The 24,081-nt window shown below is 43.9% G+C and overlaps 1 protein-coding gene across 2 annotated transcripts; it reads left to right on the top strand.

The window, feature by feature from the left end:
* The first annotated feature begins 4,063 nt into the window (after nucleotides 1-4,063).
* On the top strand, nucleotides 4,064-22,999 carry LOC147642051 (E3 ubiquitin-protein ligase UPL5-like). Of its 2 annotated transcripts, XM_086802253.1 has the most exons (4): nucleotides 4,088-4,279; nucleotides 4,347-7,189; nucleotides 17,547-18,133; nucleotides 22,453-22,999. In XM_086802253.1, exons 2-4 carry the CDS (start codon nucleotides 4,528-4,530, stop codon nucleotides 22,714-22,716), a joined length of 3,513 nt encoding a protein of 1,170 aa, XP_086658379.1. In that variant the 5' UTR covers nucleotides 4,088-4,279; nucleotides 4,347-4,527; the 3' UTR covers nucleotides 22,717-22,999. The 2 variants fall into 2 exon arrangements, with proteins under 2 accessions (XP_086658375.1, XP_086658379.1); XM_086802249.1 differs by having other exon boundaries at nucleotides 4,064-7,189.
* The last annotated feature ends 1,082 nt before the right edge of the window (nucleotides 23,000-24,081 follow it).

The raw sequence follows: 24,081 nt of genomic DNA, 5'->3' as shown, positions 1-24,081 counted from the left end.
AAATCTGGTCTAAAAAGGGAGTCATATTGGAAAAACACTCAGGCGATGATGGAGGCTTGCATTATGTTGGGTTACCAAATCTCTTGGGAGCATTCTAGCTTTCTTTTGGAGGATGAGCGATGGACTTTGTTGTGTAACTTATTAAATGAAGTGAAGCGTGAGAAGTAGGCGGCTGGTTTGAGATAGTTTTGGATGTAATTGGTTCAGTGGTGTACTCAGCTTTGGGTTAATACATATACTTATTATTGATCCCTCCCAAAAAAAAGAAACCCAACAAAAGCATGCATAAAAAATGGACATGTCAAATATATTAGCACCAATTTTTTATGATTCATACCACTCCTATTCACTCTCCTATTCGGAAAAAATCATAGCTCCACAGAGACAAGGCCGATCAAAATTCTGTCACCACAGATATTTTTTAAATATACCAAAGAAAATTCCTATGGAGTTAGACTTTGTGTCGGCTGCAAACGGACCCGGCTGTCACCTTTGCTTCAGCATGTTGATTTGCGCCTACAATTGGCAATTGGCACTTCATTAGATGAAGCAGGAAGAAGACACATTGAATTTGATGCAAAACCAGACGGATTAAAAGCGTTGCCACTATCCTAAGGAATAGGAGATGATTGTCCTGCCATCGACATAATATACGCCTTTCGCACCTTATACCTGATGATTCTTCAAAAGAGCGCGTTGCATGTGCACCAACCTTGATTTTAATGGAAAGAGGCGATAAATTTGTCCTTCAAAAATCCCCCATGCTGTCAGGAATACGTTGATCATCCTGCAAGGAATTGGTGAACCTTGTCCACAAAGAAAAAATTAGACTCAAACCCCGTGGTGGCCGTCAAATCCGATCGACGTTCATGAAGGAGGCCACGCCAGCAGTTCGATGCTTTTATGTGGCTGTTGCCATGCGCGCCTCTCTATCACCTTGTCGCCTGCATCATGAACTAAACTAATTTCTGCGCGACCGATCTCTTCACCACCAAACGCCTGGAGAGTTTCCAGCCCATCAAAACGGAGGAAGTACAGTGCGCACGGGTGAGAGAGAGGGGGGGGACTTTTTCAAAGCGGGCAGCGAAAGGGGCAGTGTTGCTCAGCTGACAAACAGATCACATCATACGACGTGGATATGAGTGTTTGAAAGGGCCGAGCAACAAAGATGACAAAGGTTGAAAAAACTTAATTAACTTTCTCTCAAAGGTTAAACAAAACACATTGACTAATTAAAAAAAGGAAAACCCACAAGATGAAACGGTAGCATAAGCCCAACTTCTGCGCGACCTTCCTTAATTTCACAAAGATGACAAAGAGAAATGTATATGCATAAATTTCTGCGCAAACTAGAGGGAATATATTTTTTAATTTAATATAATAATTATTTATATAAGCTCGATGCTCAGAAGCGTCAGGATACAGGCCTAATCATTTATAATTAGTTCATCACAATGACGTATATGCATAAATATTTGTGCAAACCAATAATGGATATATATAAGCTTATCAAGATGACGAAGAGAAATGTATATGCATAAAATTTTGCGCAAACCAATAATGGACTGGAGGGATTAGCGTACCTTAATCTTTGTTAGTTTTAATCCTAATCATTGTTAATATCTGCGCAAACCAATAATGGATTGATATAAGCTTATCAAGATGACGAAGAGAAATGTATATGCATAAATTTCTGCGCAAACCAATAATGTACTGGAGGGATCAGCACACCTTAATCTTCGTAGTTAATACTAATCATTGTTTAATCCACGCTCGGTCACATCAGCAGCGAAAGGGTGCCTGTGGACAAATGAATACCGTGGACTCTTATCATCATTGAGGTGGTGAAGGCAATCAACGACGGTTGCAGCGTTTCAGACTTTTAAAAATCTAAAATATCAATTAATAATCTCAATTAACCTAAGCTAACGTCTTAGCTTTCCACGATTAATTCAAAGATTTTTTTTTTTCACTCATTGTCCTATTCGGAAAAAATCATAGCTCCACAGAGACAAGGCCGATCAAAATTCTGTCACCACAGATATTTTTTAAATATACCAAAGAAAATTCCTATGGAGTTAGACTTTGTGTCGGCTGCAAACGGACCCGGCTGTCACCTTTGCTTCAGCATGTTGATTTGCGCCTACAATTGGCAATTGGCACTTCATTAGATGAAGCAGGAAGAAGACACATTGAATTTGATGCAAAACCAGACGGATTAAAAGCGTTGCCACTATCCTAAGGAATAGGAGATGATTGTCCTGCCATCGACATAATATACGCCTTTCGCACCTTATACCTGATGATTCTTCAAAAGAGCGCGTTGCATGTGCACCAACCTTGATTTTAATGGAAAGAGGCGATAAATTTGTCCTTCAAAAATCCCCCATGCTGTCAGGAATACGTTGATCATCCTGCAAGGAATTGGTGAACCTTGTCCACAAAGAAAAAATTAGACTCAAACCCCGTGGTGGCCGTCAAATCCGATCGACGTTCATGAAGGAGGCCACGCCAGCAGTTCGATGCTTTTATGTGGCTGTTGCCATGCGCGCCTCTCTATCACCTTGTCGCCTGCATCATGAACTAAACTAATTTCTGCGCGACCGATCTCTTCACCACCAAACGCCTGGAGAGTTTCCAGCCCATCAAAACGGAGGAAGTACAGTGCGCACGGGTGAGAGAGAGGGGGGGGACTTTTTCAAAGCGGGCAGCGAAAGGGGCAGTGTTGCTCAGCTGACAAACAGATCACATCATACGACGTGGATATGAGTGTTTGAAAGGGCCGAGCAACAAAGATGACAAAGGTTGAAAAAACTTAATTAACTTTCTCTCAAAGGTTAAACAAAACACATTGACTAATTAAAAAAAGGAAAACCCACAAGATGAAACGGTAGCATAAGCCCAACTTCTGCGCGACCTTCCTTAATTTCACAAAGATGACAAAGAGAAATGTATATGCATAAATTTCTGCGCAAACTAGAGGGAATATATTTTTTAATTTAATATAATAATTATTTATATAAGCTCGATGCTCAGAAGCGTCAGGATACAGGCCTAATCATTTATAATTAGTTCATCACAATGACGTATATGCATAAATATTTGTGCAAACCAATAATGGATATATATAAGCTTATCAAGATGACGAAGAGAAATGTATATGCATAAAATTTTGCGCAAACCAATAATGGACTGGAGGGATTAGCGTACCTTAATCTTTGTTAGTTTTAATCCTAATCATTGTTAATATCTGCGCAAACCAATAATGGATTGATATAAGCTTATCAAGATGACGAAGAGAAATGTATATGCATAAATTTCTGCGCAAACCAATAATGTACTGGAGGGATCAGCACACCTTAATCTTCGTAGTTAATACTAATCATTGTTTAATCCACGCTCGGTCACATCAGCAGCGAAAGGGTGCCTGTGGACAAATGAATACCGTGGACTCTTATCATCATTGAGGTGGTGAAGGCAATCAACGACGGTTGCAGCGTTTCAGACTTTTAAAAATCTAAAATATCAATTAATAATCTCAATTAACCTAAGCTAACGTCTTAGCTTTCCACGATTAATTCAAAGATTTTTTTTTTCACTCATTGTGGCCCCCTATTAGCACCAATTTTAAATAAATAGCTCTTTATTAGTCCATATATTGGTCGAAGGCCAAGGCCCCATCCCTTCCAAGACCTTCATTTTAGTTTATATATTCTATCTTTTACTAATTGCCACAATGAAATTAAAATAAGATGAATATTCTAGCAATGGTCTGATGGATGACAAGTGAGGACGTGGCAAAGAGTAATAGGGACGGCCCGACGCCACGCAAGGTGGGCCAGTCTGGATGCTGGAGCTATCTTTTACGGAGACAGCTACTACCTAGTAATGATAGGGTACTTGGGGGAAGATTCAAGAGACTCGTGACTCGTGAGTCGTCGCCTAATTGGCATCGAGTTTAGAGGGACCGCCAAATCTAGCTGCTGTACGGTCCAAGTGCCGTATGCGGAGGTGGCAACGCGGGGTTTTGCCACGGTGGAAAATGCACGTGCTGCTTCCTCCCCTTGTTCGGCATTAATCCTTCGGCGTTCTTGTTTTACCTTCTGTAGGCATCCGCGTCTTCTCGCCATAGCTAAAGCTCGTTCTCCTTCTATTCCTCGTCTTTCTATCCATCTTGCGCTGCGCTTCGATAAATCGTGTCTTCTTCGCTTGCATGATAAGAACACCGCCCCGCTCCGCCCTGTCTCGGCCCTCAGGAGCTGTTCTCATTGTAGACAAGGTGCGCTTTCTTGGCTTTCGTCTGTAGTTTTTCTCTGCTTTTAACTCACGGAATCGATTTGTATCAGAAACGGGAAAGAAGGCATGACTCGCTGCCAGGGTCGGTCCTCCGACCGAAGAATTCCAGTCGGTCCGATGGAGCCATGGCCTCTATTTCTCTTGCAGTAGCGATTGGGTTAAATTCTTGGAAAACCCGATGCAGGTCGCTTCTTCCTCATCCGATTTCTTACGTTGGCTAGCTTGATATAGATGGTTCTTTCAGGCCTGGCCAATTCGTTTCGGAGGCTTTTTAGCCACATAAGGCAATCTGCGTTAAGCTCTTGTAGCAGTGGAGAGGGAGACATGGAACTCCAAGAAGGCGAGCGAGCTGTGCAGGCATCGACTCGTTACATATCGGCAGCTTCGGTAGCTTTAGCGGAAAGGGAAGGAGCGTTGGAGAGGTCATCAACTGAAAGGCCTTCGGGTAACTTGCAGAGCCGGCATGTGGCCATCAGAATGGTTCCCATCAAGCGCAAGCTGGAGGATCTTGAACTTGGCTCAGGCGGTTTGTCTGCCCCTCAAGCTCGACCTAGACGGGAAACAAGAGACGATCTACCGGAGGCAGCTTTGCCTGAACTCAGCGGCAGCGACAGAAATTGTGCCGATTCTGTCAACTCCGTTCAGGCTCAATCCCTGGACGAGGAGAGTGATATCAAAAAAGACGGAAACTCAGCCACCGATCTTGATTGCATGTGGGATGGGGAGGTACCCTGGAGTAACAGTAGTGCTGCATGGCCGGATACCAGGGTTTCAGATGGCAACAAAGAATTTCACACAGGAAGGGGAGCGGTGAGGGTTTCTGACACTGGTGGTGATGTGGCCATGCCTTCAACAACTGAAGAAGGCAACATCAGCAAGAGTTCTTTTTCATCTGCTGTAGGTAGGATTGAAAGTTCTGCTAAAGAGCCATCAGATCATGTCGACTCTTTGTTTGGGAAAGCTACAGAAGATTTTCGAGCACTTGATTCAGTGGATTGCAAAACTTCTGAAGCAGGGAGAACAGGGACAGATTTAGCTTCACTGAAGGAAGGTGATCCTTGCGAGCTACAGACCATTGTGAGAAGGCCAGAAACTGGTTTTGATGCTGGACATCAGGAAACCAGGACAAGCATCACAGGCAGTGGTTCAAGTTCTAAGGGGGATTTCTTCTGTGATGATATCTTCTTAAGCTCGGGTAATGAAAGGCGCTCTCACATGCTGCTTCAGTTCTTTGTCAAAACATACATTGATGGGCGCACCATTGTTCTTTATGGGAGTGCATTTGATACAGTTGAGTCTGTTCATAGGCAAATTTTTGTGAAGACAGGCTTACCATTGTCAGAGCAGCGCTTGATATACTTTGGGAGGCAGCTACAGCATGAGCAGACACTTGCAGAGTGTGGAGTTGCAAATGATGCTACTTTGTATTTGGTTGCACGCATGCGTAGCACTGCTCTTCCTCATTCATGGCAGCTCATAAATGATCTGGTTGCCATGATCAGAAGAACCTGTGCCATGGAATATGAGGAAGGACAGGCCAGATACAAATTAATGCAGGCTCAGCTTAGCATCAGGTCTGGGGTGAAAGAGTTTTTGAAGATGGCAATGAAATCTGCACTGTTTTCTGAGCACATGCAGGTATTCCAACTTGCAGGAGCCACGTCTGCACTGGTTATGTTGTTACTTTCTCCAATCGAGTCAAATTGCGACTGTGCGGAGGAGTCAATCAAGTTATTTTTCTGCACAAATGAAGATTGCTTACCTGCTCACATGCATAGCCATTGCGCCCCTGTGCTGTTGGACTTCTGCAAATTGCTGGCTAAAAGTGCTCCTTCTCACTCTCTTTATCCTGTCTGCCGCGATGCTCTCGCTTGCTTACTTGATATGGTTGGTAATGGGGGCTCTTACTTCCATGAAGCTAAGGCGGAAACTATTGTTCATGATTTTGCCCCGTTTGTTAATGAACTTTCAATAAGCCTTTGTTCCAACTTGCGGTGGACTGCAATGGAGTACAGTATCAGGGAAAGGTCAGCTCACTTTCCCTCATATGTCAAGGATGGGCAGGATTTCACAGCTTTTGTGATACTTTTATGCAAAGCTATGGAAGCATGCAAAGGGAATGGTGTTTTTGGCTCATCCTTCAGTGAGAATGAGGGACTTTTGAGCAGTCTCACACATAGCAGAACAGTAGGCACTCTGAACAAGGCAGACCTTGGTATGGGCTCTTTGGGGTCAGTGGATGAAGTTGAAGCCAAAGCTGGTGCAGGACTGGAGATAGGATCCCAAAGGTGGCTGCAATGGCTGTTCCATGAGCTTCATCAAGCACTAGATGGTTGTTTGGCAGCTATCGAGCTCACTGAAAGACCTCTAGAACCATCAGAGTTGGCAGAAGCTGACGAAAAGCCTTTTTGTTGGGCTCCATTTTTGGTTGTACTGAAAGGGCTCCACGCTATTGCTCAACTTCACGAGGGTTCTTTGGAAGATCTGCTTGTGATGCTCCAAACACACCGATCTGCTTTAAATTTGTTAATCAAGCAGTCTAGATGGCAGGATGACCATTCTTGGTTACTTGATCATAAATATCTCTTGAATTTTGATTCAAAGAGGAGGCTTGTGATGGCAATGCTTCCAGAGCCACAGGATGATCACGATGAAAGGCAGGAAATTGTAGTGCCACGATCTAAGCTACTCTCTGAGTCTTTTGAGGCGCTAGCATATGCTGATCCTGATACTTTACAAGGGGGCATTTCTTTGGAATTTACATCAGAGGAAGCAACAGGACCAGGAGTTTTAAGGGAATGGTTCTCATTGATTTGCCGGGAGATTTTCAACCCTCAAAATGCTCTTTTCAAATCCTGCCCAAGTGACGGTCGAAGGGTCTTTCCCAATCCTGGTATGTTGCACTTCTATTACAGAATTTGTTTCAGCTCTTTTTTTTTGGGGGGGTCAGCTTCTTGTTGATTAGATTAATGCTGGCATCAAAGTGAATAAGCATTGTGGGTTAAAGAGGTTTTTTTTAGATTAGATAAATGCTGGCATCAAAGTGAATAAGCATTGTGGGTTAAAGAGGTTTTTTTAAGATTAGATAAATTTTTTAGCTTTCTAGAAAGACTTTTACCTGTGTGTTTGCCATGTGCTGAGAAAACAAAATTAGTAAGTTTAGGTGTTATTTGGATTCTAGGTGATTCATATGCATAGTGCTTAATCACCAAATGAAAGTTGCTGAGGATAGGTAGAAATTCCAAGTTTGAAAAACAGCTAGCTGTTTCACCCAAGGACTAACTTTTCTGTTTTGTGGAGTTCAGCCAGAATCAAGTCTGAAGAGACGTGTTTAAAATAAATGGAAGCTCTCTCTCTCTCTCTCTCTCTCTCTCTCTCTCTGCACATGCATACCATGGATCTGTTTGATCCCCCGTAACCTGCCTGTGCAGCTCTCTAACCCTAATAACATTACTTTCTAACATGCATTATGGGCCATTCAAAGTGATCAAGAAGATTAATGAAGTGGCATAAAGACTTGCTTTGCCGGCTCATTGGAAGATTCATAATGCATTCCATGTTAGCCTCCTTCAAAGATTTGTGAGTGAGTTGCCCGTTGAGCCCATGATGGAAGATCCACCAGAAGAGATTTTGCAGCCAGAGAAAATTGTATTTCATAATGAGAAGAGGCTGCCGAGATTCTTGGTCAAGTTCTACAATTATCCAACCATGGATGCAAAATGGTTGGATGAGCTGACTATTGAGGAAGTACCCTCAGCTCTTGGATGCATATCTTGAGACTTTCAGTTGAGGTCAACGATGATCACAAGATGTGTATCCAGTTTGCTTATGTACAGGCATAGAGGTGGTCGCATGATGTGTACCCAGTTTGCCTATGGACAGCTTAACATTAAAGCCCAGCTTGGCTGGCATGGAAAGTCCAGATCACACTGGCTTTGTGATCTCATCTTGGGTCTATTAGCTTGGCTTTTGGCCCTAGATAGGTACATAGATGATGAATATGGAATTCCAAGTTTTCATATGCATATACATCTCATTCTTGCGTGGCTGGTTAGATGATTTGCTAGATGTTGCCTTGTTTTCATGTCTTGCATGAGTTGCCGTGGGTCAATCTCGTGGCACCGGGTACGCTTGGAGCTATTGGCTTCGAGACTGTGTGTGTGCCATTGTATTCTCACAAGTGGTTGTCGTGGTTGCAGGGCTTTGAAGTTGGGCCAAAAACTCAATTTTTGGTTCGGGTACGCTTGGAGCTATTGGCTTCGAGACTGTGTGCGCGCCATTGTATTCTCACAAGTGGTTGTCGTGGTTGCAGGGCTCTGAAGTTGGGCGAAAAACTCAATTTTTGGTTCACTTTGGGACTTATGAGAAATTATTATCTTCTATGTTCACACCCACTTAATATCGGGACTCCCAAACCTTTGTATTTCTATAAGGCACCTTCTTTTGGACATTAGAGAGTGCCAAAGCCCATTTTTAAGTGTATGTACTATGTGAACATTTTAGACACTTGTCAAGTTATGCATGCATGTTTAGACACTTGGCAAGCAAAGTGTGCATGTTTTGACACCTCTCGTCCGTCCACTGAAGGAAAACCTCATGTTTGCTTTCTCTCTTTCTCTCTCTCTCTCTCTCATCCCTGACACATGCTCTACCTTCTCTACATGCTACCAAGACCGTTGTGAAGTCTCCCCATTGCCTCTACGTGCTGTTTGGGCTGTTTTCACGCAAGAGTACCCTGATTTTCAGAAACCCTAATCGCTCTACAAGCTCCCGAAGTGTCTTGGAAGCTCTTTTGGGCAATTATGTTGTCCAGGAGGTGCCTGCTGCCTGGTAAATTATTCTTTTGTTGAAATTTCAGATTCACGGACCATGGCTCCATGGTTGCATCCACGGTTATGGGCAATAGCTAGAAGGGTTTAAAGTTTGTCTCACAAGTGCTTGTGTAAAGTCCTTACTAGACCATGCCCATGGATTATCTAACATAGAACCACTGTGGATCAGGATAGAGGACATGCTGAGAAACCCTAGCAAGGTTTTTGTAGACCCAATGTCGAACTCATCACGTGACCGTGATAGATTGTGGCTAGCGACTCACCACCCAACCGTAGGTTCAATACCTTGAACCACCCCCGAGCTTGGGTTTAGATTGTCGAGAGCTTGCTAGTCACCGATGACTCCAACTTGGCGTCCCATACCACCTAGTTGAATCACCCGATGATAGCTCCATGGCCGAGAGATCTTGCACGCTCCTTGGTAACCCCAGGTGTCATGTGCATGCTTATTCCCAGGGTTGATCCTTGAAGGGCAACAAATAAAGAACAGTTTTCAACTAGATTCAGGATCTACAGTAGGTAGGTGGGGGTAGGGAAGACAATGGTAGAGCCCAGGAGGTTGTCAGCCAACATTCATGGAGGGATACCTTTGTTGGTTGCAGCAAATGGGGGATTTGTTTAGGGGGGACCTAGCCGACAGCAAGTCGGCTAGCCTACTAGTGTTCTCCAAGGCCTATACCTAGCTAAGGTTGAGCTCATTGTAGGCATTCACGCCGCCAGTGTGCTTGGGGTGGCCAAACCATACATGGTATGAAAACGTTGGAATATTTGGCATTTATTGCTATTTTGTTGGTTGTGAGCATTTTATGCTGTTGGCCGACTTTAGTAGTCTGATGGCCGACGAGGGCTAGAGAAGGGTATATAAAACAAGCGAAGAAAACGATGGAGTTGTCTCATTCTTCACAAAGGATTGCTGCCTTCCAAGGGCCAAGATAGCCAAGGGGAAGCTCCAGTCAAGGTGAACATTGCAGGTCAAGATTGGCCGACTTCAGTCTGCTGGCTGACCAGGGCTAGAGAAGGGTATATAAAACCAGCCAAGAAAACGATGGAGTTGTCTCATTCTTCACAAAGGATTGCTACCTTTCAAGGGCCAGGACAGCCAAGGGAAAGCTCCAGTCAAGGTGAACATTGAAGGTCAAGATTTTAGTCTTTATTTTGCTGATTTGCATCATTCTAATAAAGCAAATACACCATTCGTGGTGGGGGCCCCACAGAGGGTATTCGAGACCCAATACTGTGTTCTCTTCTCTCTCTCTCTCTCTCTCTCTCTCTCTCTCTCTTTTTTGCACATCTACTTCAGTTTTGTGCGTTAAATTCGTCATGAAAGATTGCTGAATTTTGAGCATTGAAGTTATCGATTCGATCCCGAAGCTTTTGTATGTTACACTGGTATCAGAGTCTTCTTCAAGTGTAAAGATTCAACCAGAAAAAAAGAAAAAAAGAAAGAATTTTTTTTGCTCACTCGTGTGGTTGGTTTCTAGACTTCGGGATCTGGGCTAGTTGGTATTTAGAAGGTGAGTCCATTCCTTGGTTGGACCGAGTGGGCTCATGCCCACACCAGATTAGGTTTGGTAGCTTATGTTTGGGATGAGTTTGTTCTCGGACTATGGTTTCTACCGCTCCATTACCTTGAGCGACTCGAAGACGAGTTTAAGGGAGCGTGTCAAAATGCGCAGCCAGTCTTGTAGTTTGCCAACAAGATTTTAAACTTATGTTTGTAGTTGGGCTTATCTGACAAGGACAAGAAAGGGCAGTTTCTTGATGGCCTTGACACACAAATCCAGTGGGAGGTGCATATGTTTAGGCCAACCACTTTTGAAGACACACTCTTGCTTGCGCAGAGTACTGAAATGAAGCACAACGGCGGAAAGCCCAAGACTTTCTAGCCTGCTACTCCCAAGGCCAACGCCTCGAGGGGAAGAGGCCAAAACCAGACGGGGTCCTCCCCAGGACAGAGCACGGGAGCCTCTGGCTCTAAGAACTCGACGAATGTGCCTAAGCTTACTGTAGACCAAAAAGCTCAGGCAGGCAAGACAGGTGGTAAATTGAGTGCTGAGGAGATAGCTTAGTACAAGGAGGAGGGTAGGTGTTTCTTTTGTCATACAAAAGGACACACTTCTAGGGCAATCTAACCATCCAAGGATGCCCCCACGCTAGGATACGGTGTGTGTGGACAATCTGAATCTAATACCAATGTGATATGCAGCGGAAGTCTTTGTATTGGAAGATCCTGTCACACAGATGCTCACACCGTCTTCTGTATCCTGAGTTTCGTGAGTTCAGCAATCCACTTTAGTACTTCAAACTTTAAAGAGATATGAGAGAGAGATATGAGAACTGTACACTAGATTGGGTCCCGAATTACCCACTGAAGGCCCCCCTATCCCGATAACGAGATAGTATTTGCTTTATTTCTTTAGAGAGAATGACTGTGGACTGTAGATAAGCCAAACGCAAGATCTCGGAGGATTGGAGATTGGCTGAACTGTACACGGCTGTAGAAACACCTCGATGAACTGAACTCGAGCCTATGCACTCTTCCCAAGGGCATGAGGAAGGGCTGCACACCTGAGGCTGAGAAAAGAAGATGGTGGACTGTTCTACACTATGTTAGAATGCTGTGTTACCTTCACCAGATGACTGTTGCATGTATGGATGATGCACAGAAGGCTGGATACTGATGTAAACTGATGATTCAGGGCTGAGAACTGCTATAGACTGAAACGCAGACCTGTAGGGATGCTGCTGGACAGAAACGCAGGCTGATCTGCTGCTGGACTGAAATGCACAAGTGTACTGCTGCTGCTGGACAGAAAACGCAGGCTGGCTGCAGGCGCCTATGGGCTGCACAGATGGACTGAACCTGAACTGCTGAATTCTGTGGGACTACTGCGTTGAATTGGGCTGAATAGATGCTGATGGCAGGCGTCTAGTGCCCTAGGGAGTGCTAGGGCTGGCTGGAGCAAAGGTTCTCAAGGGGCTGGAGAAGCAAGCTCATAAGCTCCAAGGGCTGGATTAGTCTAGAGCTGAAGGCAAGGGTACTCCTAGGGCTGAGGAGGAGAGCTCTTAGCACAATGAAGACTGAATGAGAAACTAAGCCCTATGCAAGCCTATTTATACTAACTGGAGGTTGGTCAAGTTGGCTGGTCATTTAATAAAGTTTATATTTATAAATGACAAATAATGCAAATAAGGCTAAATAAATACTATAAAATATGTAAAAAATACCAGATAAATCCTAGTAAATTCCCTAAGACTTCTGGGATGTTCTAAATGATGCACAGGCATATGAATGCATATTATGCAGGATGCAGAGTGCTTTCTGATGCAAATCCTAAGGCTTCTACTGACTCTACATGCATGAATGATTCTCTCCAAGTGGGTTAAGGGACTTGACTGACTGACTGACCCGCTAAGGCTGAGGAATGACCTACGTAGCTCGTGCCTGACTTATCCTGGACTAAGGATGTACAATGGAGTCACGACGTACGACAATTATCATCCTACTGGGTTCTAATACTGTACAACTGTTGCACTTCTAATGATGAGCCATCTTGTCACCATGCACTGAGTGCAGAGTGCATGTGACAAACCACTAGTGCTCTCCAAGGCTTATAAATAGCAAGGGTTGAGCTCATTGTAGGCATTCACTCCTGTAGGGAGTAGGTTCAATAGATATAGGAATCTATGAGTCAAGACCACCTTTTGAGGGGCAACGAAAGGCTTGCCAAGATGTACACCTTTTTGTACTATATGAAAATACTGAGACTTAGCTATTTCTCTCTCTTCTCTCCATCTTTCTTGGTTGCGTTTTGCATTAGGTTGTTCCAAGATGGTGTTTAGGGCTGAAAGAAGACTCCCAGAGTGACACGAGGCTATTGTGTGGCTACTTGATCTCTTATGTCTAATAAGTGACCCTAGTTCTCTTATATAATAAAACTCCGCTATAAGTGGCCTGCTTTTATTTATAAATCTTTCTTGTTTTATTTCTAAGCTTTTAGTCATTATTAGCCCTAGGCTATTAATTATTAGCTCTTAGCCAATCTAGGCTTCTTCTTGCTAGCACCCTTAGCCTACGGGTGAATCCTCAAGGTCCCCATGCCCTTGGCTAAGCTTTAACCCTAATTTTGGGTTAACCCTACCCTAATTTTGGGTTAGTCCATGTGTTAATTCCACGTGTTTCCCACCCTAGTCCTAGGCCGGTCGAGACGTAACATTTGGCTTGGCCAAAAGCCTTGGTGAGCATCTAACCCTCTAGTGCCATGTTTTCCTTAACCCTAGTGTGAAGTTGGACTCTCCCCTTGCCTTGGGCCTGGGCGGTGGCATTGTTTTCTTTGATTTCATTCATGAAACTTGGAGTTTGGCGCGTGGCACCCACTATCTTGTACCTTGTATCACTCTTTTGGAATAAAGTTATTTCTTAAAAAAGGGGCGCGGGGGGGGGGGCGGGGGAAAGGGACCTTGTTCCAATCCTAGTGTGGATTGCCATGTTATTTATGTGTTGAGAGGTGTTGATTTGCTGTCTAAAGCTATTCTCAGTAATGGTTATTTGATCATAAGATTAGGACTCATTAATCCATCACAGTACACTTAATATCTAGCCTTTAGAGGCTGTTCACACACATAAGCACATTTACACATACTAAGAGGAGGTTCACATACATACACTTGCGAAGGGTTGATTTACGCACACAAAGCTCCAAATTCCAACAAAACCTCCAGGAAATGGGGAAGAAAGCCTTTAGCAACAATATCAATAATGGCCTCTAGATTGCACACTACTAGTGCTGACACCCAGACCTGAGGTCAACAATGCATGATAAAGGAGCTCCACCATAGAGGCAAAATCCAAGACCTCCTGTGTAGTAAAAAGCTTCCCCATCCTCCTAACTTGCTAGGTGCAATAGTTTGCACTCATGCAAGAGGTGAGGGAATGACATGGGAACATAACCTTTTATATTTTCAAGGCCCTTAAACACGCAATTTATTACATCTCATTTTAGAGGGACAACTTGGACAAAGAACCATTGACCCACACATAAATTCACTTTCTTCTTGTTTTTCTACTGGGTTATCTTTTGCTACAAGATGGGCACGATGTTTTTCTTGTTCTTGTTACTTTTTCTTTAAGCATTGAGCTTTTTAATTCCCAAGTCTCTTGCAATAGCAAAATCGGATCTTACTTCCCTTTTGGTGCTTCCATTTACTAATTAGAGCTCTGTCAAGATCAAGACTGTAGTTATCTTTCTCCTTTAGTCTTCTATCTTCTAGCATAGCCACTATATCCTCATAAGATGCATCTTGGGCTAGTCGAAGGATAGAGAAAATATGATACCTTTTGTATGTTCTTAAGATGCACAACTACCTTGTCATTGTCATCAACAACTCCCAAGCTGGAGAGGAGTTGTGTGATCGATCCAATATTGCGCAGGTGTTCACTTTATATCAAAGAATTTTTGCTTCAAGAATACTTTTGAACTGACAATCTTTTTCTCAAATAGATTTTCCATTTTTACCCATACCTCAATGGCTGATTTCTTGAGATTGAGGTGATGTATCAACAAGACTGATAAGAGCAATTGCACGATCATTGCGATCTTTCCAGAGATGAATTTTTTTTGGACCCTCCTCGGCTTCAGGCTTCTTGTCAAATCTTTTGACAATGTTCGAGAGTCCATCCTTCATAAGCATGAGCTGCATCTTTGTCTTCCATGTTGGGAAGTCGGTGCTGTTGAACTTGACCAAGAAATAGGTGCTTGATGAAGTGGCCTGATCCATCTTAAGGATTGAGTAGAGGCTTTCCAGGTCAATTGGCTCTTGTTTACTCATAGTGTTGCACTGTTGAGAGGTATAGAATTCTATTGGAGAGGAGATAGACGTCAACGAAGCAAACGGAAAGGCATTGGGACACAGACGGATTGACTAACCTTAGCAGCAGCGGCCACACCAACGAACGAAGAGACAACAACACTGGCATTGTCACCGGGGCGGAAGCAGGCGCAACATAGGACTGCAGTTTGGAGTTGTGGCTCTGAGTGGTAGAAGCATCTATGGTGGTGATGAGCTGCTCAACAGCATCGTCGACTGGGCGAATAGTGGCACATCAACAGCAGAGACCACAACGACGGTGGTGATGTCGTGTAGGCGGGCGTTGCACTAGTGGAGAGGAGCTGCGCAGTGACGGACAAGCAGACCTAACTTTAGGTGCTAACAACAATTGTCAGCAAGGTAGTGGCTGTAGAGGAGGCGGTGCAGCATGAACTGAGACGCAGATAATGGCGATGGTTGCACAACAGGTTGGCGGCAGCTATGGAGACGGTGGAAATGAGTGAGCAGCTCGGCTTTGGCTGTTAGCAGGTGGGTGGTAGCTCTGAATGGCGAAAACCCTACAAGTAGCTCTGATACCAATTGAAGTGTTTAGGGTTAGGGTTTACATAGGCAAGGTGGATGAACGATATCCTGGTGCGAGTGTGCAGAGGTAGTGAGAGAGATGACAGTACAAGAAAAAGATGCCAAATGTAGCGGTTAGGGTTAGGGTTTACACAGGCCAAGGTGGATGAAAGATATCCATGGTGCGAGTGTGCAGAGGCAGCAAGAGAGAGATGACAAAGTTCAAGAGAGAGATACCAAATGTAGCGTTTAGGGTTAGGGTTTACACAGGCTAAGGTGGATGAAAGATATCCATGGTGTGAGTGTGTAGAGGTAGTGAGAGAGATGACAAAGTTCAAAGAGAAAGATGACGAAGCTCAGAGTGTTGCTCCACTCAATGTTGATTAGATTAATGGTATGAAACCTTCACCAAGTACAATGCGTTTATAGGCTTAGAGCCTTATGACCCAATCACACACACTGATACAATGACACATGGCACACGTGCTTGCATCACTGCTTACTACACACACACACACACACACACACACACACACACACACACACACATAATATCTAGCCTCTAGAGGCTGTTCAGACATGTAGGCACACTTACACATACTAAGAGGAGGTCCACACACACACTTGCTAAGGGCTGATTTACACACACAGCTCCGAATCCCAACAGATCACATAGACCCTTTCAGTATTTTGTAGATGTTAATATTTCTTTCTTTCTTTCCTCTTAGTATCTGCACCTTTCTTGTAATCACTTCTCCCATGTGGGCATGACCCCAATGCCACGAGGGGGTATTAACTCTCCAGCATTGGGGTACCGCAAAGCGTAGATCCCACAAGATCTAAAGCACGCTTCAGCATGAAAATATCCTCCAGGCTTTTGTAGTGGTAGCACAAGAACTCCGGCCACCGAGACGAGCCCAAGCAACATCCTTTGAGCTGGCCTTAGCAACAGCACAAGACTTCCAATTGACCACGATGAATTATAATTTCTGTGCAGCGTTGTCTCCAGTGGCAGCCCTGTTGGCTTCCCAGCCTCAAACACCTTTGGCATCCCAGTCTCAAACACCTTATCGAATAAGTGTAAGGTTAGCCTTATTCAAATAAATTTTTTTGGGGGAAAAATGCAGGGGTTCATATGCAGAGAATGGTGTGAGGGGTTAGCACAAGGGGTGTGTTCTCAAACACACAAGCTAGGCCATGCCAAAGAAGCTAATTTTGGGGGTGCCTAGCATCGCCCAAGAAGCTGCCCATGACTCACCAGAATAAGTGTGGAGCTGTTGAACAGGTAGACGAACAATGCTGAGAGAATGCCTGCCTCAAGGACCAACTTTGTGAGCTGGATGACCATGTAGCAATGCCGGAGAGCAAACTGAGCTGGGCAATGGAGCCTCATTAAGAGGAGATTATTACCAAGGTTAAAGAAGATGTGCAAGAGACAGTTGGGCGCATCAAGATGGAAGTACAGCCGAAGTTGAGGAGTGCAGATGGAGGGAGTGAGCACCCCTTCAAAGTTGAGTGGGAGGTTTACCAGAGGTGCGTTACAAAGATGAGTCGAGTGGAACATGCCAGCCGTATCCAAGCTCGATGATAGTGAAATCATGCAGTTAATTGCATACAACACGAGAGCTGATAAAATGGAATTGTAAAGCAGTCAAAAACCTGGAAAAGGACAAAACTACATAGTAGACGAGTTGAGTCTAGTGCAAGTGAAACAGAAAGGTGGAGAATGAGACAGAGTCTGTGATGCTCGCAAAGCAGGCAAATCAGTGGTTTTCCATAATGAAAAAATCCTTATTCAAGAATTCCATAGTCTAAACCACCTCTACCACCACCACCAGAATTTTAGTGGGAGCAGTAAAGTTGGAAGGGTTATTTATGTTAGATATTTTGTGGCTTTGTGTCTATTTCCATGGTTTTTTGTGATCTGAGCGCATTCATAACTTTATTACATTACCTTGGCAACAAACATTTATGTTGGCATTGATGATTAAAAGAGTATCTGATGCTGCTAGTGTTTCTGTTTTGCAGCTTCGGGCGTGAATCCTGGGCATCTCACATACTTCCGATTTTGTGGACGAGTCATTGCATTGGCCCTGATGCACAGGGTTCAAATAAATGTGGGGTTTTCTTTGACCTTTTTTAAGCAGCTTGCCGGTCTTCCCATCTCATGGCAGGATGCACGAGATGCAGACCCGATACTGTATGAGAGTTGTAAAAAACTTTTGCAGATGGATGCTGAAGATATTGATTCGGATGTTCTTGGCCTCACCTTTGTCTGTGAGGAGGAGGAGCTGGGGGCAATGAAAACAGTGGAGCTCTGCCCTGGGGGAAAAGATATGTCAGTGAATAGCAAGAACAGGGTAATTTATGTTGAGTATTTGGTGCGACAACGTTTTGTCACCTCTGTTGCAGAGCAAGTCAGATCCTTTTCTCAGGGATTCTCTGAACTACTTGCCACTGGAAATCTAGAGCAATTTCTGAGAGGATTGGAGGCAGAGGATTTTGATTTAATTCTACATGGGAATGGCCATGTCATCTGCCTTGAAGATTGGAAACTGCATACAGAGTACCATGAGTACAATCACTCAGATGATCAAATCATTTGGTTTTGGCAGGTATCTAGCACATAACTTCTAGGAAATAAATTAAGTAGCGTTTTCAGTTTTGATGCAGGTTTTCTAAACTAATTGGATAAAGGTGAGGCTGTTCAGATAATGACTGAACTCTGAAAAAAAAGATATTTTGGACTACATAGTAGATGTGCCAGGGCCGAGCATGCTCTGCTGGGTGCCTCCTGTAGTCACAATATACAATCATAGAAAGGAATAAAAGTGCACTTACAGACTATTTTTAGAGACTGTTGGGCACCTTTCCTTAAGACGCTTTTAGATCGGGAGGTTGAAGAGGAAGCAAGAGGAGCATAAGATGCCAACATTGCCAATGCTAGCATCGCCACCTTTCTTGAAATGACCACGATTACCCTGCGATTATAGTCATCACTGGTTTAGTGCTTTGCCCTGGCAATAGAGCAACGCCATCCTGTTACGCCCCTCTGCACCATCATCACCAACCAACCTTGCTTTGCTGAACCTCATCGGCATCAGCAGGTGGCTTGGCAACGATGACAGTAACGCGTGGGGATGATGAATGCTAATCGAAACTCTCGTTGACATCAGCAATGCCTGATCTAGTGTTACACGCTCCTTGTGGATGTTGCGTGATCACCACCAAAGCACAGGGAGGAGTCAGCCCCTGGAATAATTATCGCTTGGAGTTAGTGTTGGGCTGAATTGGCTTCCTGTCAGCCTCATTTGTTGGCAACGTCCCCCACCCTGGGTGGAATGAATATGGCCCCGTCAGAACCAACATCACCATGGCCGCATCCTCATTTACAAGAAAACCACCTTTATCTCCATTAAGGTGGGTATCAAGAACACGTGGTCGCCATGTGATGGAGGCGGTCCTCGCGAGAGTGTTTGAAGAAACGCGATCGCCAAAGTGTTAAAGGGTTGAGACTCTCAAGGAGAAGAGAAACACACACACACACACACACACACACACACACACACACACATTACGGACACGAGAATGCACAAACTGCTGTGGCCATAATCCATACTATACTCATCAAGCATATACACAATGGATAAAGGCATTGCTGAGGGCAGGCTAGTACTGTTAGAAGTAGGAATAGTTGGACACAATTAGAATAAATTTAAGGAAAATTAGGAACAATTGATAAATAGTTAAGAACTTAATTCAAACAAATTAGGGAGTTAGAATGAGATAAATTTAGGGGTAGGTGGGATAAATCAAATCACAATATGGCTTGTCTCTCATACTCGAGTGACATGTTAGACAACAGATGTCCAAAACTAGACCTCAAAGCTAGGTTAAGACAACAAATTCGACTAACACCACAACCATTTACTACGCAACCCAAAGCCCTCTCAACGTCATACCCAATGCAGACCTCCACCCTTGGTTTTAATTCTTTCCCCCACCTCCAACGTATACCCCACCTCCTCTAGCAGACATGGGGTATACATTGGAGGTGGGGGATGGAATCCTGCCGGGTATGGATAGGCTGGGCCATGGTAACCAAGGCCTTGTACATTTGGTCCAATTGGTCTGGTCGAGGACACTAAAGGCGTATGCAATGGTACGCGTCCTATTAGGATCTTGATGAATCCGGGGGGTTTGGATAATGATCTAACTCTCCCATGGACCTTGACGGTAGTTGCTTACTGGTATGCTTAGGGTCTACTTCCTGACTTTTCAGGGATCACTGGCACTGGCATTGGGACAACTTCCTATCTCGGAAGACCACTGTCTTTCTTTGGTTGTAGGCACATCATAACCTAGCTCTCAGCACGTGGTTTGCCATTGCTGGAAACCCATCACTGAAACCCATCACTGTGCAGCTAGTGTGGTGTCTTAATGGAGACTAGCACCATTGCCTTTGAGATTGCCCCTAGGCTATCAGGTTTGGTGGGGGATCCTCAGGCTCTTCACATCAGATCCCAGCTGTCATGTGCACCTTGCACTGGGGTACATGTAATAGTACCTTTTTTAGGAACATTTGTCGTACACGGTGACCCCATTGCGAGCCCTCAGTCGAGGGACAGTCAGGCACGAGCTACGTAGGTCAGTCTCTGAGCCATAGAGTTCAGTCTAGAGTCAATCCTATTAACCCACTTGGAGAACCCCATCAATTAAGTACATGTAGAAGTCAACCTTAGCATAGGTCTTGCATCAGAAGCATTAGCAAGCATGTATAGATTTGTTGCATGCCTATGGGCCAGCCAAAGGCCAGCCCATGGCTACAGTATCATTCAGCAACCTGTTTAGGAACTGTTTAGAGCCTTGGACAGCATTTAGGGCCAGCGACAGCAGTAGGAGCAGCCATGCTCCATTCAGCCAACATAAATAGCCACCAGCAGCAGGTCGTGGACAGAAGTATGCAGTCGGCCAGCATATAGGACAAAAAAGGGATTAAGCCCAGCATTTAAATAATATGTAATGCATTGGCCCTTGTCCACAGCAGGCCAACAGCCTTAAGGATGAACCGACCAGCAGCCCCATACCATTATAAGCAAGTGCCTTGTTCTCAGCCTAGATCATCAATCATCAAATCAGAATTCAGTTCAATAGTCAGTCTTTATCCTCTCCAAGAAGCATCGAAGCCCCTCTTCAGCATTCAGCCAGCATATGTGCAGTCCTATAGCTATCTTGGACTTGCATCAGTGGCCTAGAAGAGTCTTCTACAGTGCCCTTGGATTGGTGGATTCTCAATTGACGCACGATCGTCCCCGTCCTTGCGTTGGGCAGTCATAGCTCTTATTCTCAAGCATTGTACAGAAGATCTCCAAAGAAGTAATATAAGCAAATACTCCTGCTTGCATGGGGGCCTTCAGTGGGTATTTGGGATCCAATACTGTGTCGTCTACATTCTCTTCTCTCTCTCTCTCTACTTAGTGATTGGATGCTAAAGATCTCATCAAAGTAAAGGTTTAAAGAAGGCCTTGATGCGTGTTACCACGGTCACCTTAGTGCATGTAACACCAGCACTCTTCACGTAATCACTTGACGCACAATTGCTTGGGTCACGCAAGTGCGCGTAGCTTTATTGTATGAGGAGGACAACACATGCCTTGCCTTACAACTCACTCATTTTCAGGTCTGCTATTCCAGCCTTCTCGGTCTTGGTGTGTCAAAGGTGGCAGTTTATCAATAGGATTTCCACTTGGCATATCTAGCGGGCTAGATGTAGAGAGGCCATTGATGGCACCACTACTCCACCGAAGGAGGGACAATTAGCTCCATTTGGACAGATTTTAACTATACTCTGTACGGATGATGTAAGTGCCTTGTAGGCAATTTTTACCGGATGCAATAGCGTCATGCAGCCTTCACAAACACCAACCATTTTCATTGTGAGCCCTTGTCTAGGGACAAGTTGCCAAGAGTGGTTAGTCGTGTCGTGCATGTCCCGCACTATATTGTCATGCTGTCCGGCACTATCATTGTTACCAATTGTTGTATGTAATGATGTACAAACAGCTTGAGAACGGCATACCAAACAATGAGTTCCATAAGTCCAATACATCGAGGATTTTACTCATGTACAAATCCACTTTCCTCATGTATTAAATCCATTATTGTACTTTATTGGCATCCATAGTCTCTCTGGTTTTCTCCTCTCTTGGGATCATATTGGCATCTCTACCTAGAATCCCACATTAAATCACTCTCTTGGGATCATATTGGCATCTCTACCTAGAATCCCACATTAAATCACTCTCTTCCCTCGTTTTTAGTGTTTCTTGTGATATTATGAGCCTACTCCGGCATTACAGCCTGATTTTCAGCAACTATACTGCCACAAAAGTACTCATGTCCCCTTTTTACTTATCAAAATCTTGAACAGTCTATTCTCACTCCTTTTCTTGCTGGTGACCTAAAACAACAAGGCAAAGTATTCATCAATAATGCAGAGCACATTTCAGCGAGTCTTTGGAACGTCGGAGAAATCATGGCAACAAGGTGTTCTTGAGCTCCAGCAATATTTTCTAGGTCTCTTTTGCATTGTATCAGCCCTCAAGTTCACATGTTGTAGACTCTACAAGTTCCAACTCTTGTAGTCTCTTTGGATGGTTAGAATTTACAACCTGTGTTGCTAAAGCTGATGCATTGTGACCTTAAGCCTACACATTAAACATGGTAGTTTCATGCATAAAAGCTGTGAGTTCGTGTTCTGTTTGTGTTTCGTAAGTACAAAGCATCAGAAGTTCTTGCGACTGTGTGGGTACTTCGATCAGTGTATCTGATTTGACTTGCTAGGTGTACAAAATCTAGGTTCTGTGTATCATAACATGGACTTCAAAATTTTCTATGATACACGGACTCCAAAATTCTTTGTTCATGTGTGCAGGTGTTGGAAGGTATGACAAATGAGCAGTGTAGAAAGCTGCTGTTTTTCTCAACTTCAGTTACACATCTCCCTGCTGAGGGTTTTGCAGGGTTGTCTTCGAAATTTCACATCCATAAAGGACATACAGACACAACTTGGCTGCCAACTGCTCACACCTGCTTTTTCCAGCTAATTTTACCACTCTATCCTTCCTTTGAAATAATGCGTGAGAAACTACTTGCCCTGACAGATGGACATATAACTGAAGGTTTTGGCTTTGCGTAGTATAATCTTAGACTGCTAAATTATTTAGCAGGCATCTAGCAAATAAGGAATTGTTGTTACAAGTAGTAGGTCAACTGCTAAAAAATACGTATGGAAACACGTGTGCGAAAGTTTTCATGCCAATCCGAGGCCTTGGATGAACCTGCCTTGATACAGTGTAAGACTTTTAACATATTCCTGCAGTTTTTAACTGCTGTAAATTTTTTGGTAGCTAAAGTAACAAAATAATGTAACAAAAGCACTAACAAACTATAAAGCAAAGATATACACGTTATAAGCTGAACAGTTCCAATCTATTTATAATTGAAGTGAATGCATGCCAGAGTTTTATGTTTTATTGTGTTAGGAATCCATGTTCTAAATGTAAGCTGCCTAGAGTGAGGTGCTCTGTGTAGGCTGGAATCCTGGTGCTCTGTCGAAAAACATCTGGTTAAAAAGCATTACATTTCAACCAGTGACAAGAGCTAAGTATTACATTTCAACCAGTGACAAGAGCTAAGTAGGGATTCGTTTCCCCAAACACCCCCCCCACCGGCGGAGGATCACCGTTTGAGTCTTCCATCCTGCCTCTATGGACTAAAGTGAAGTGTCTAAATCCTTATTTGTCCCTCGGCCCAAGGGGACGGGCAAATTAGACTTGTGTCTTGAACAGCATGAAGTCCTCTTGTGTCCTTGAAGGTCTTCCATGCACCAGAAAAGGGGCTGGTCCGTTGTGACTATTGTGTGTATCTAGTAATTCCCAAAGATCATCCCATCTTGTTACTCCACCTTAACGGCTGTTTACTGTTGGGGGTTTGTCTTGATCCAACTTGCTCCAAGATCTCCTAAGCACAAGTTAAAACACACATTAATTTAAATTAGATTCGGTAGGCTCATGCCCACCACCCAACCCTTAGGATTATGAAAGGTCGAGAGTATCTAACGGATAATTTTTTATTCTCCTCTACTCCGCGATGTGGGTGTGCTAGCTCCTTCATTGTGTTCACTCGGTTGTCACACTGGAATCCTTCTTTGATAACATGTGAGGGTAGAGCTCTTTGTACCTAGATGGAGGCAAAAAGAGGATGTCCTTCATGGTGGTTCTTTGTCACAAAAGGCAGATGAAGAAGGGGAGTAACCCAAGCTATCCTATTCAAGCAGGTTAATCATCCTAGCATGTAAGAATCTAATAAACCACATGCAAGCAAGAGTAGAGAAGAAGGGAAGCTCACAAGAATACTAATATGAGGGAATGAATGTGTATTGCTAAGTGTCAAGAACGACGTATATACAAGTGACTAGTTTTCACATTAGGCTAGCCAAACTTAAAAATGATCCGGGTAGTATTACTAATCTTAAGGAAGTATGAACATGAGGTTTTTGGAA

The sequence above is a fragment of the Cibotium barometz genome, chromosome 1 (assembly GCF_041138505.1).
Source record: "Cibotium barometz isolate CiBa-2024 chromosome 1, ASM4113850v1, whole genome shotgun sequence".
NCBI lineage: Eukaryota > Viridiplantae > Streptophyta > Polypodiopsida > Cyatheales > Cibotiaceae > Cibotium > Cibotium barometz.
This window is presented reverse-complemented; position numbering and strand designations above follow the sequence as displayed.

Coding starts and splice junctions, on each gene's coding strand:
- LOC147642051 (XM_086802249.1), top strand. CDS start 4,528: ATGGTTCTTTCAGGCCTGGCCAATTCGTTTCGGAGGCTTTTTAGCCAC. Junction 7,190..17,546: donor AAGGGTCTTTCCCAATCCTG/GTATGTTGCACT, acceptor TCTGTTTTGCAG/CTTCGGGCGTGAATCCTGGG. Junction 18,134..22,452: donor AAATCATTTGGTTTTGGCAG/GTATCTAGCACA, acceptor TCATGTGTGCAG/GTGTTGGAAGGTATGACAAA.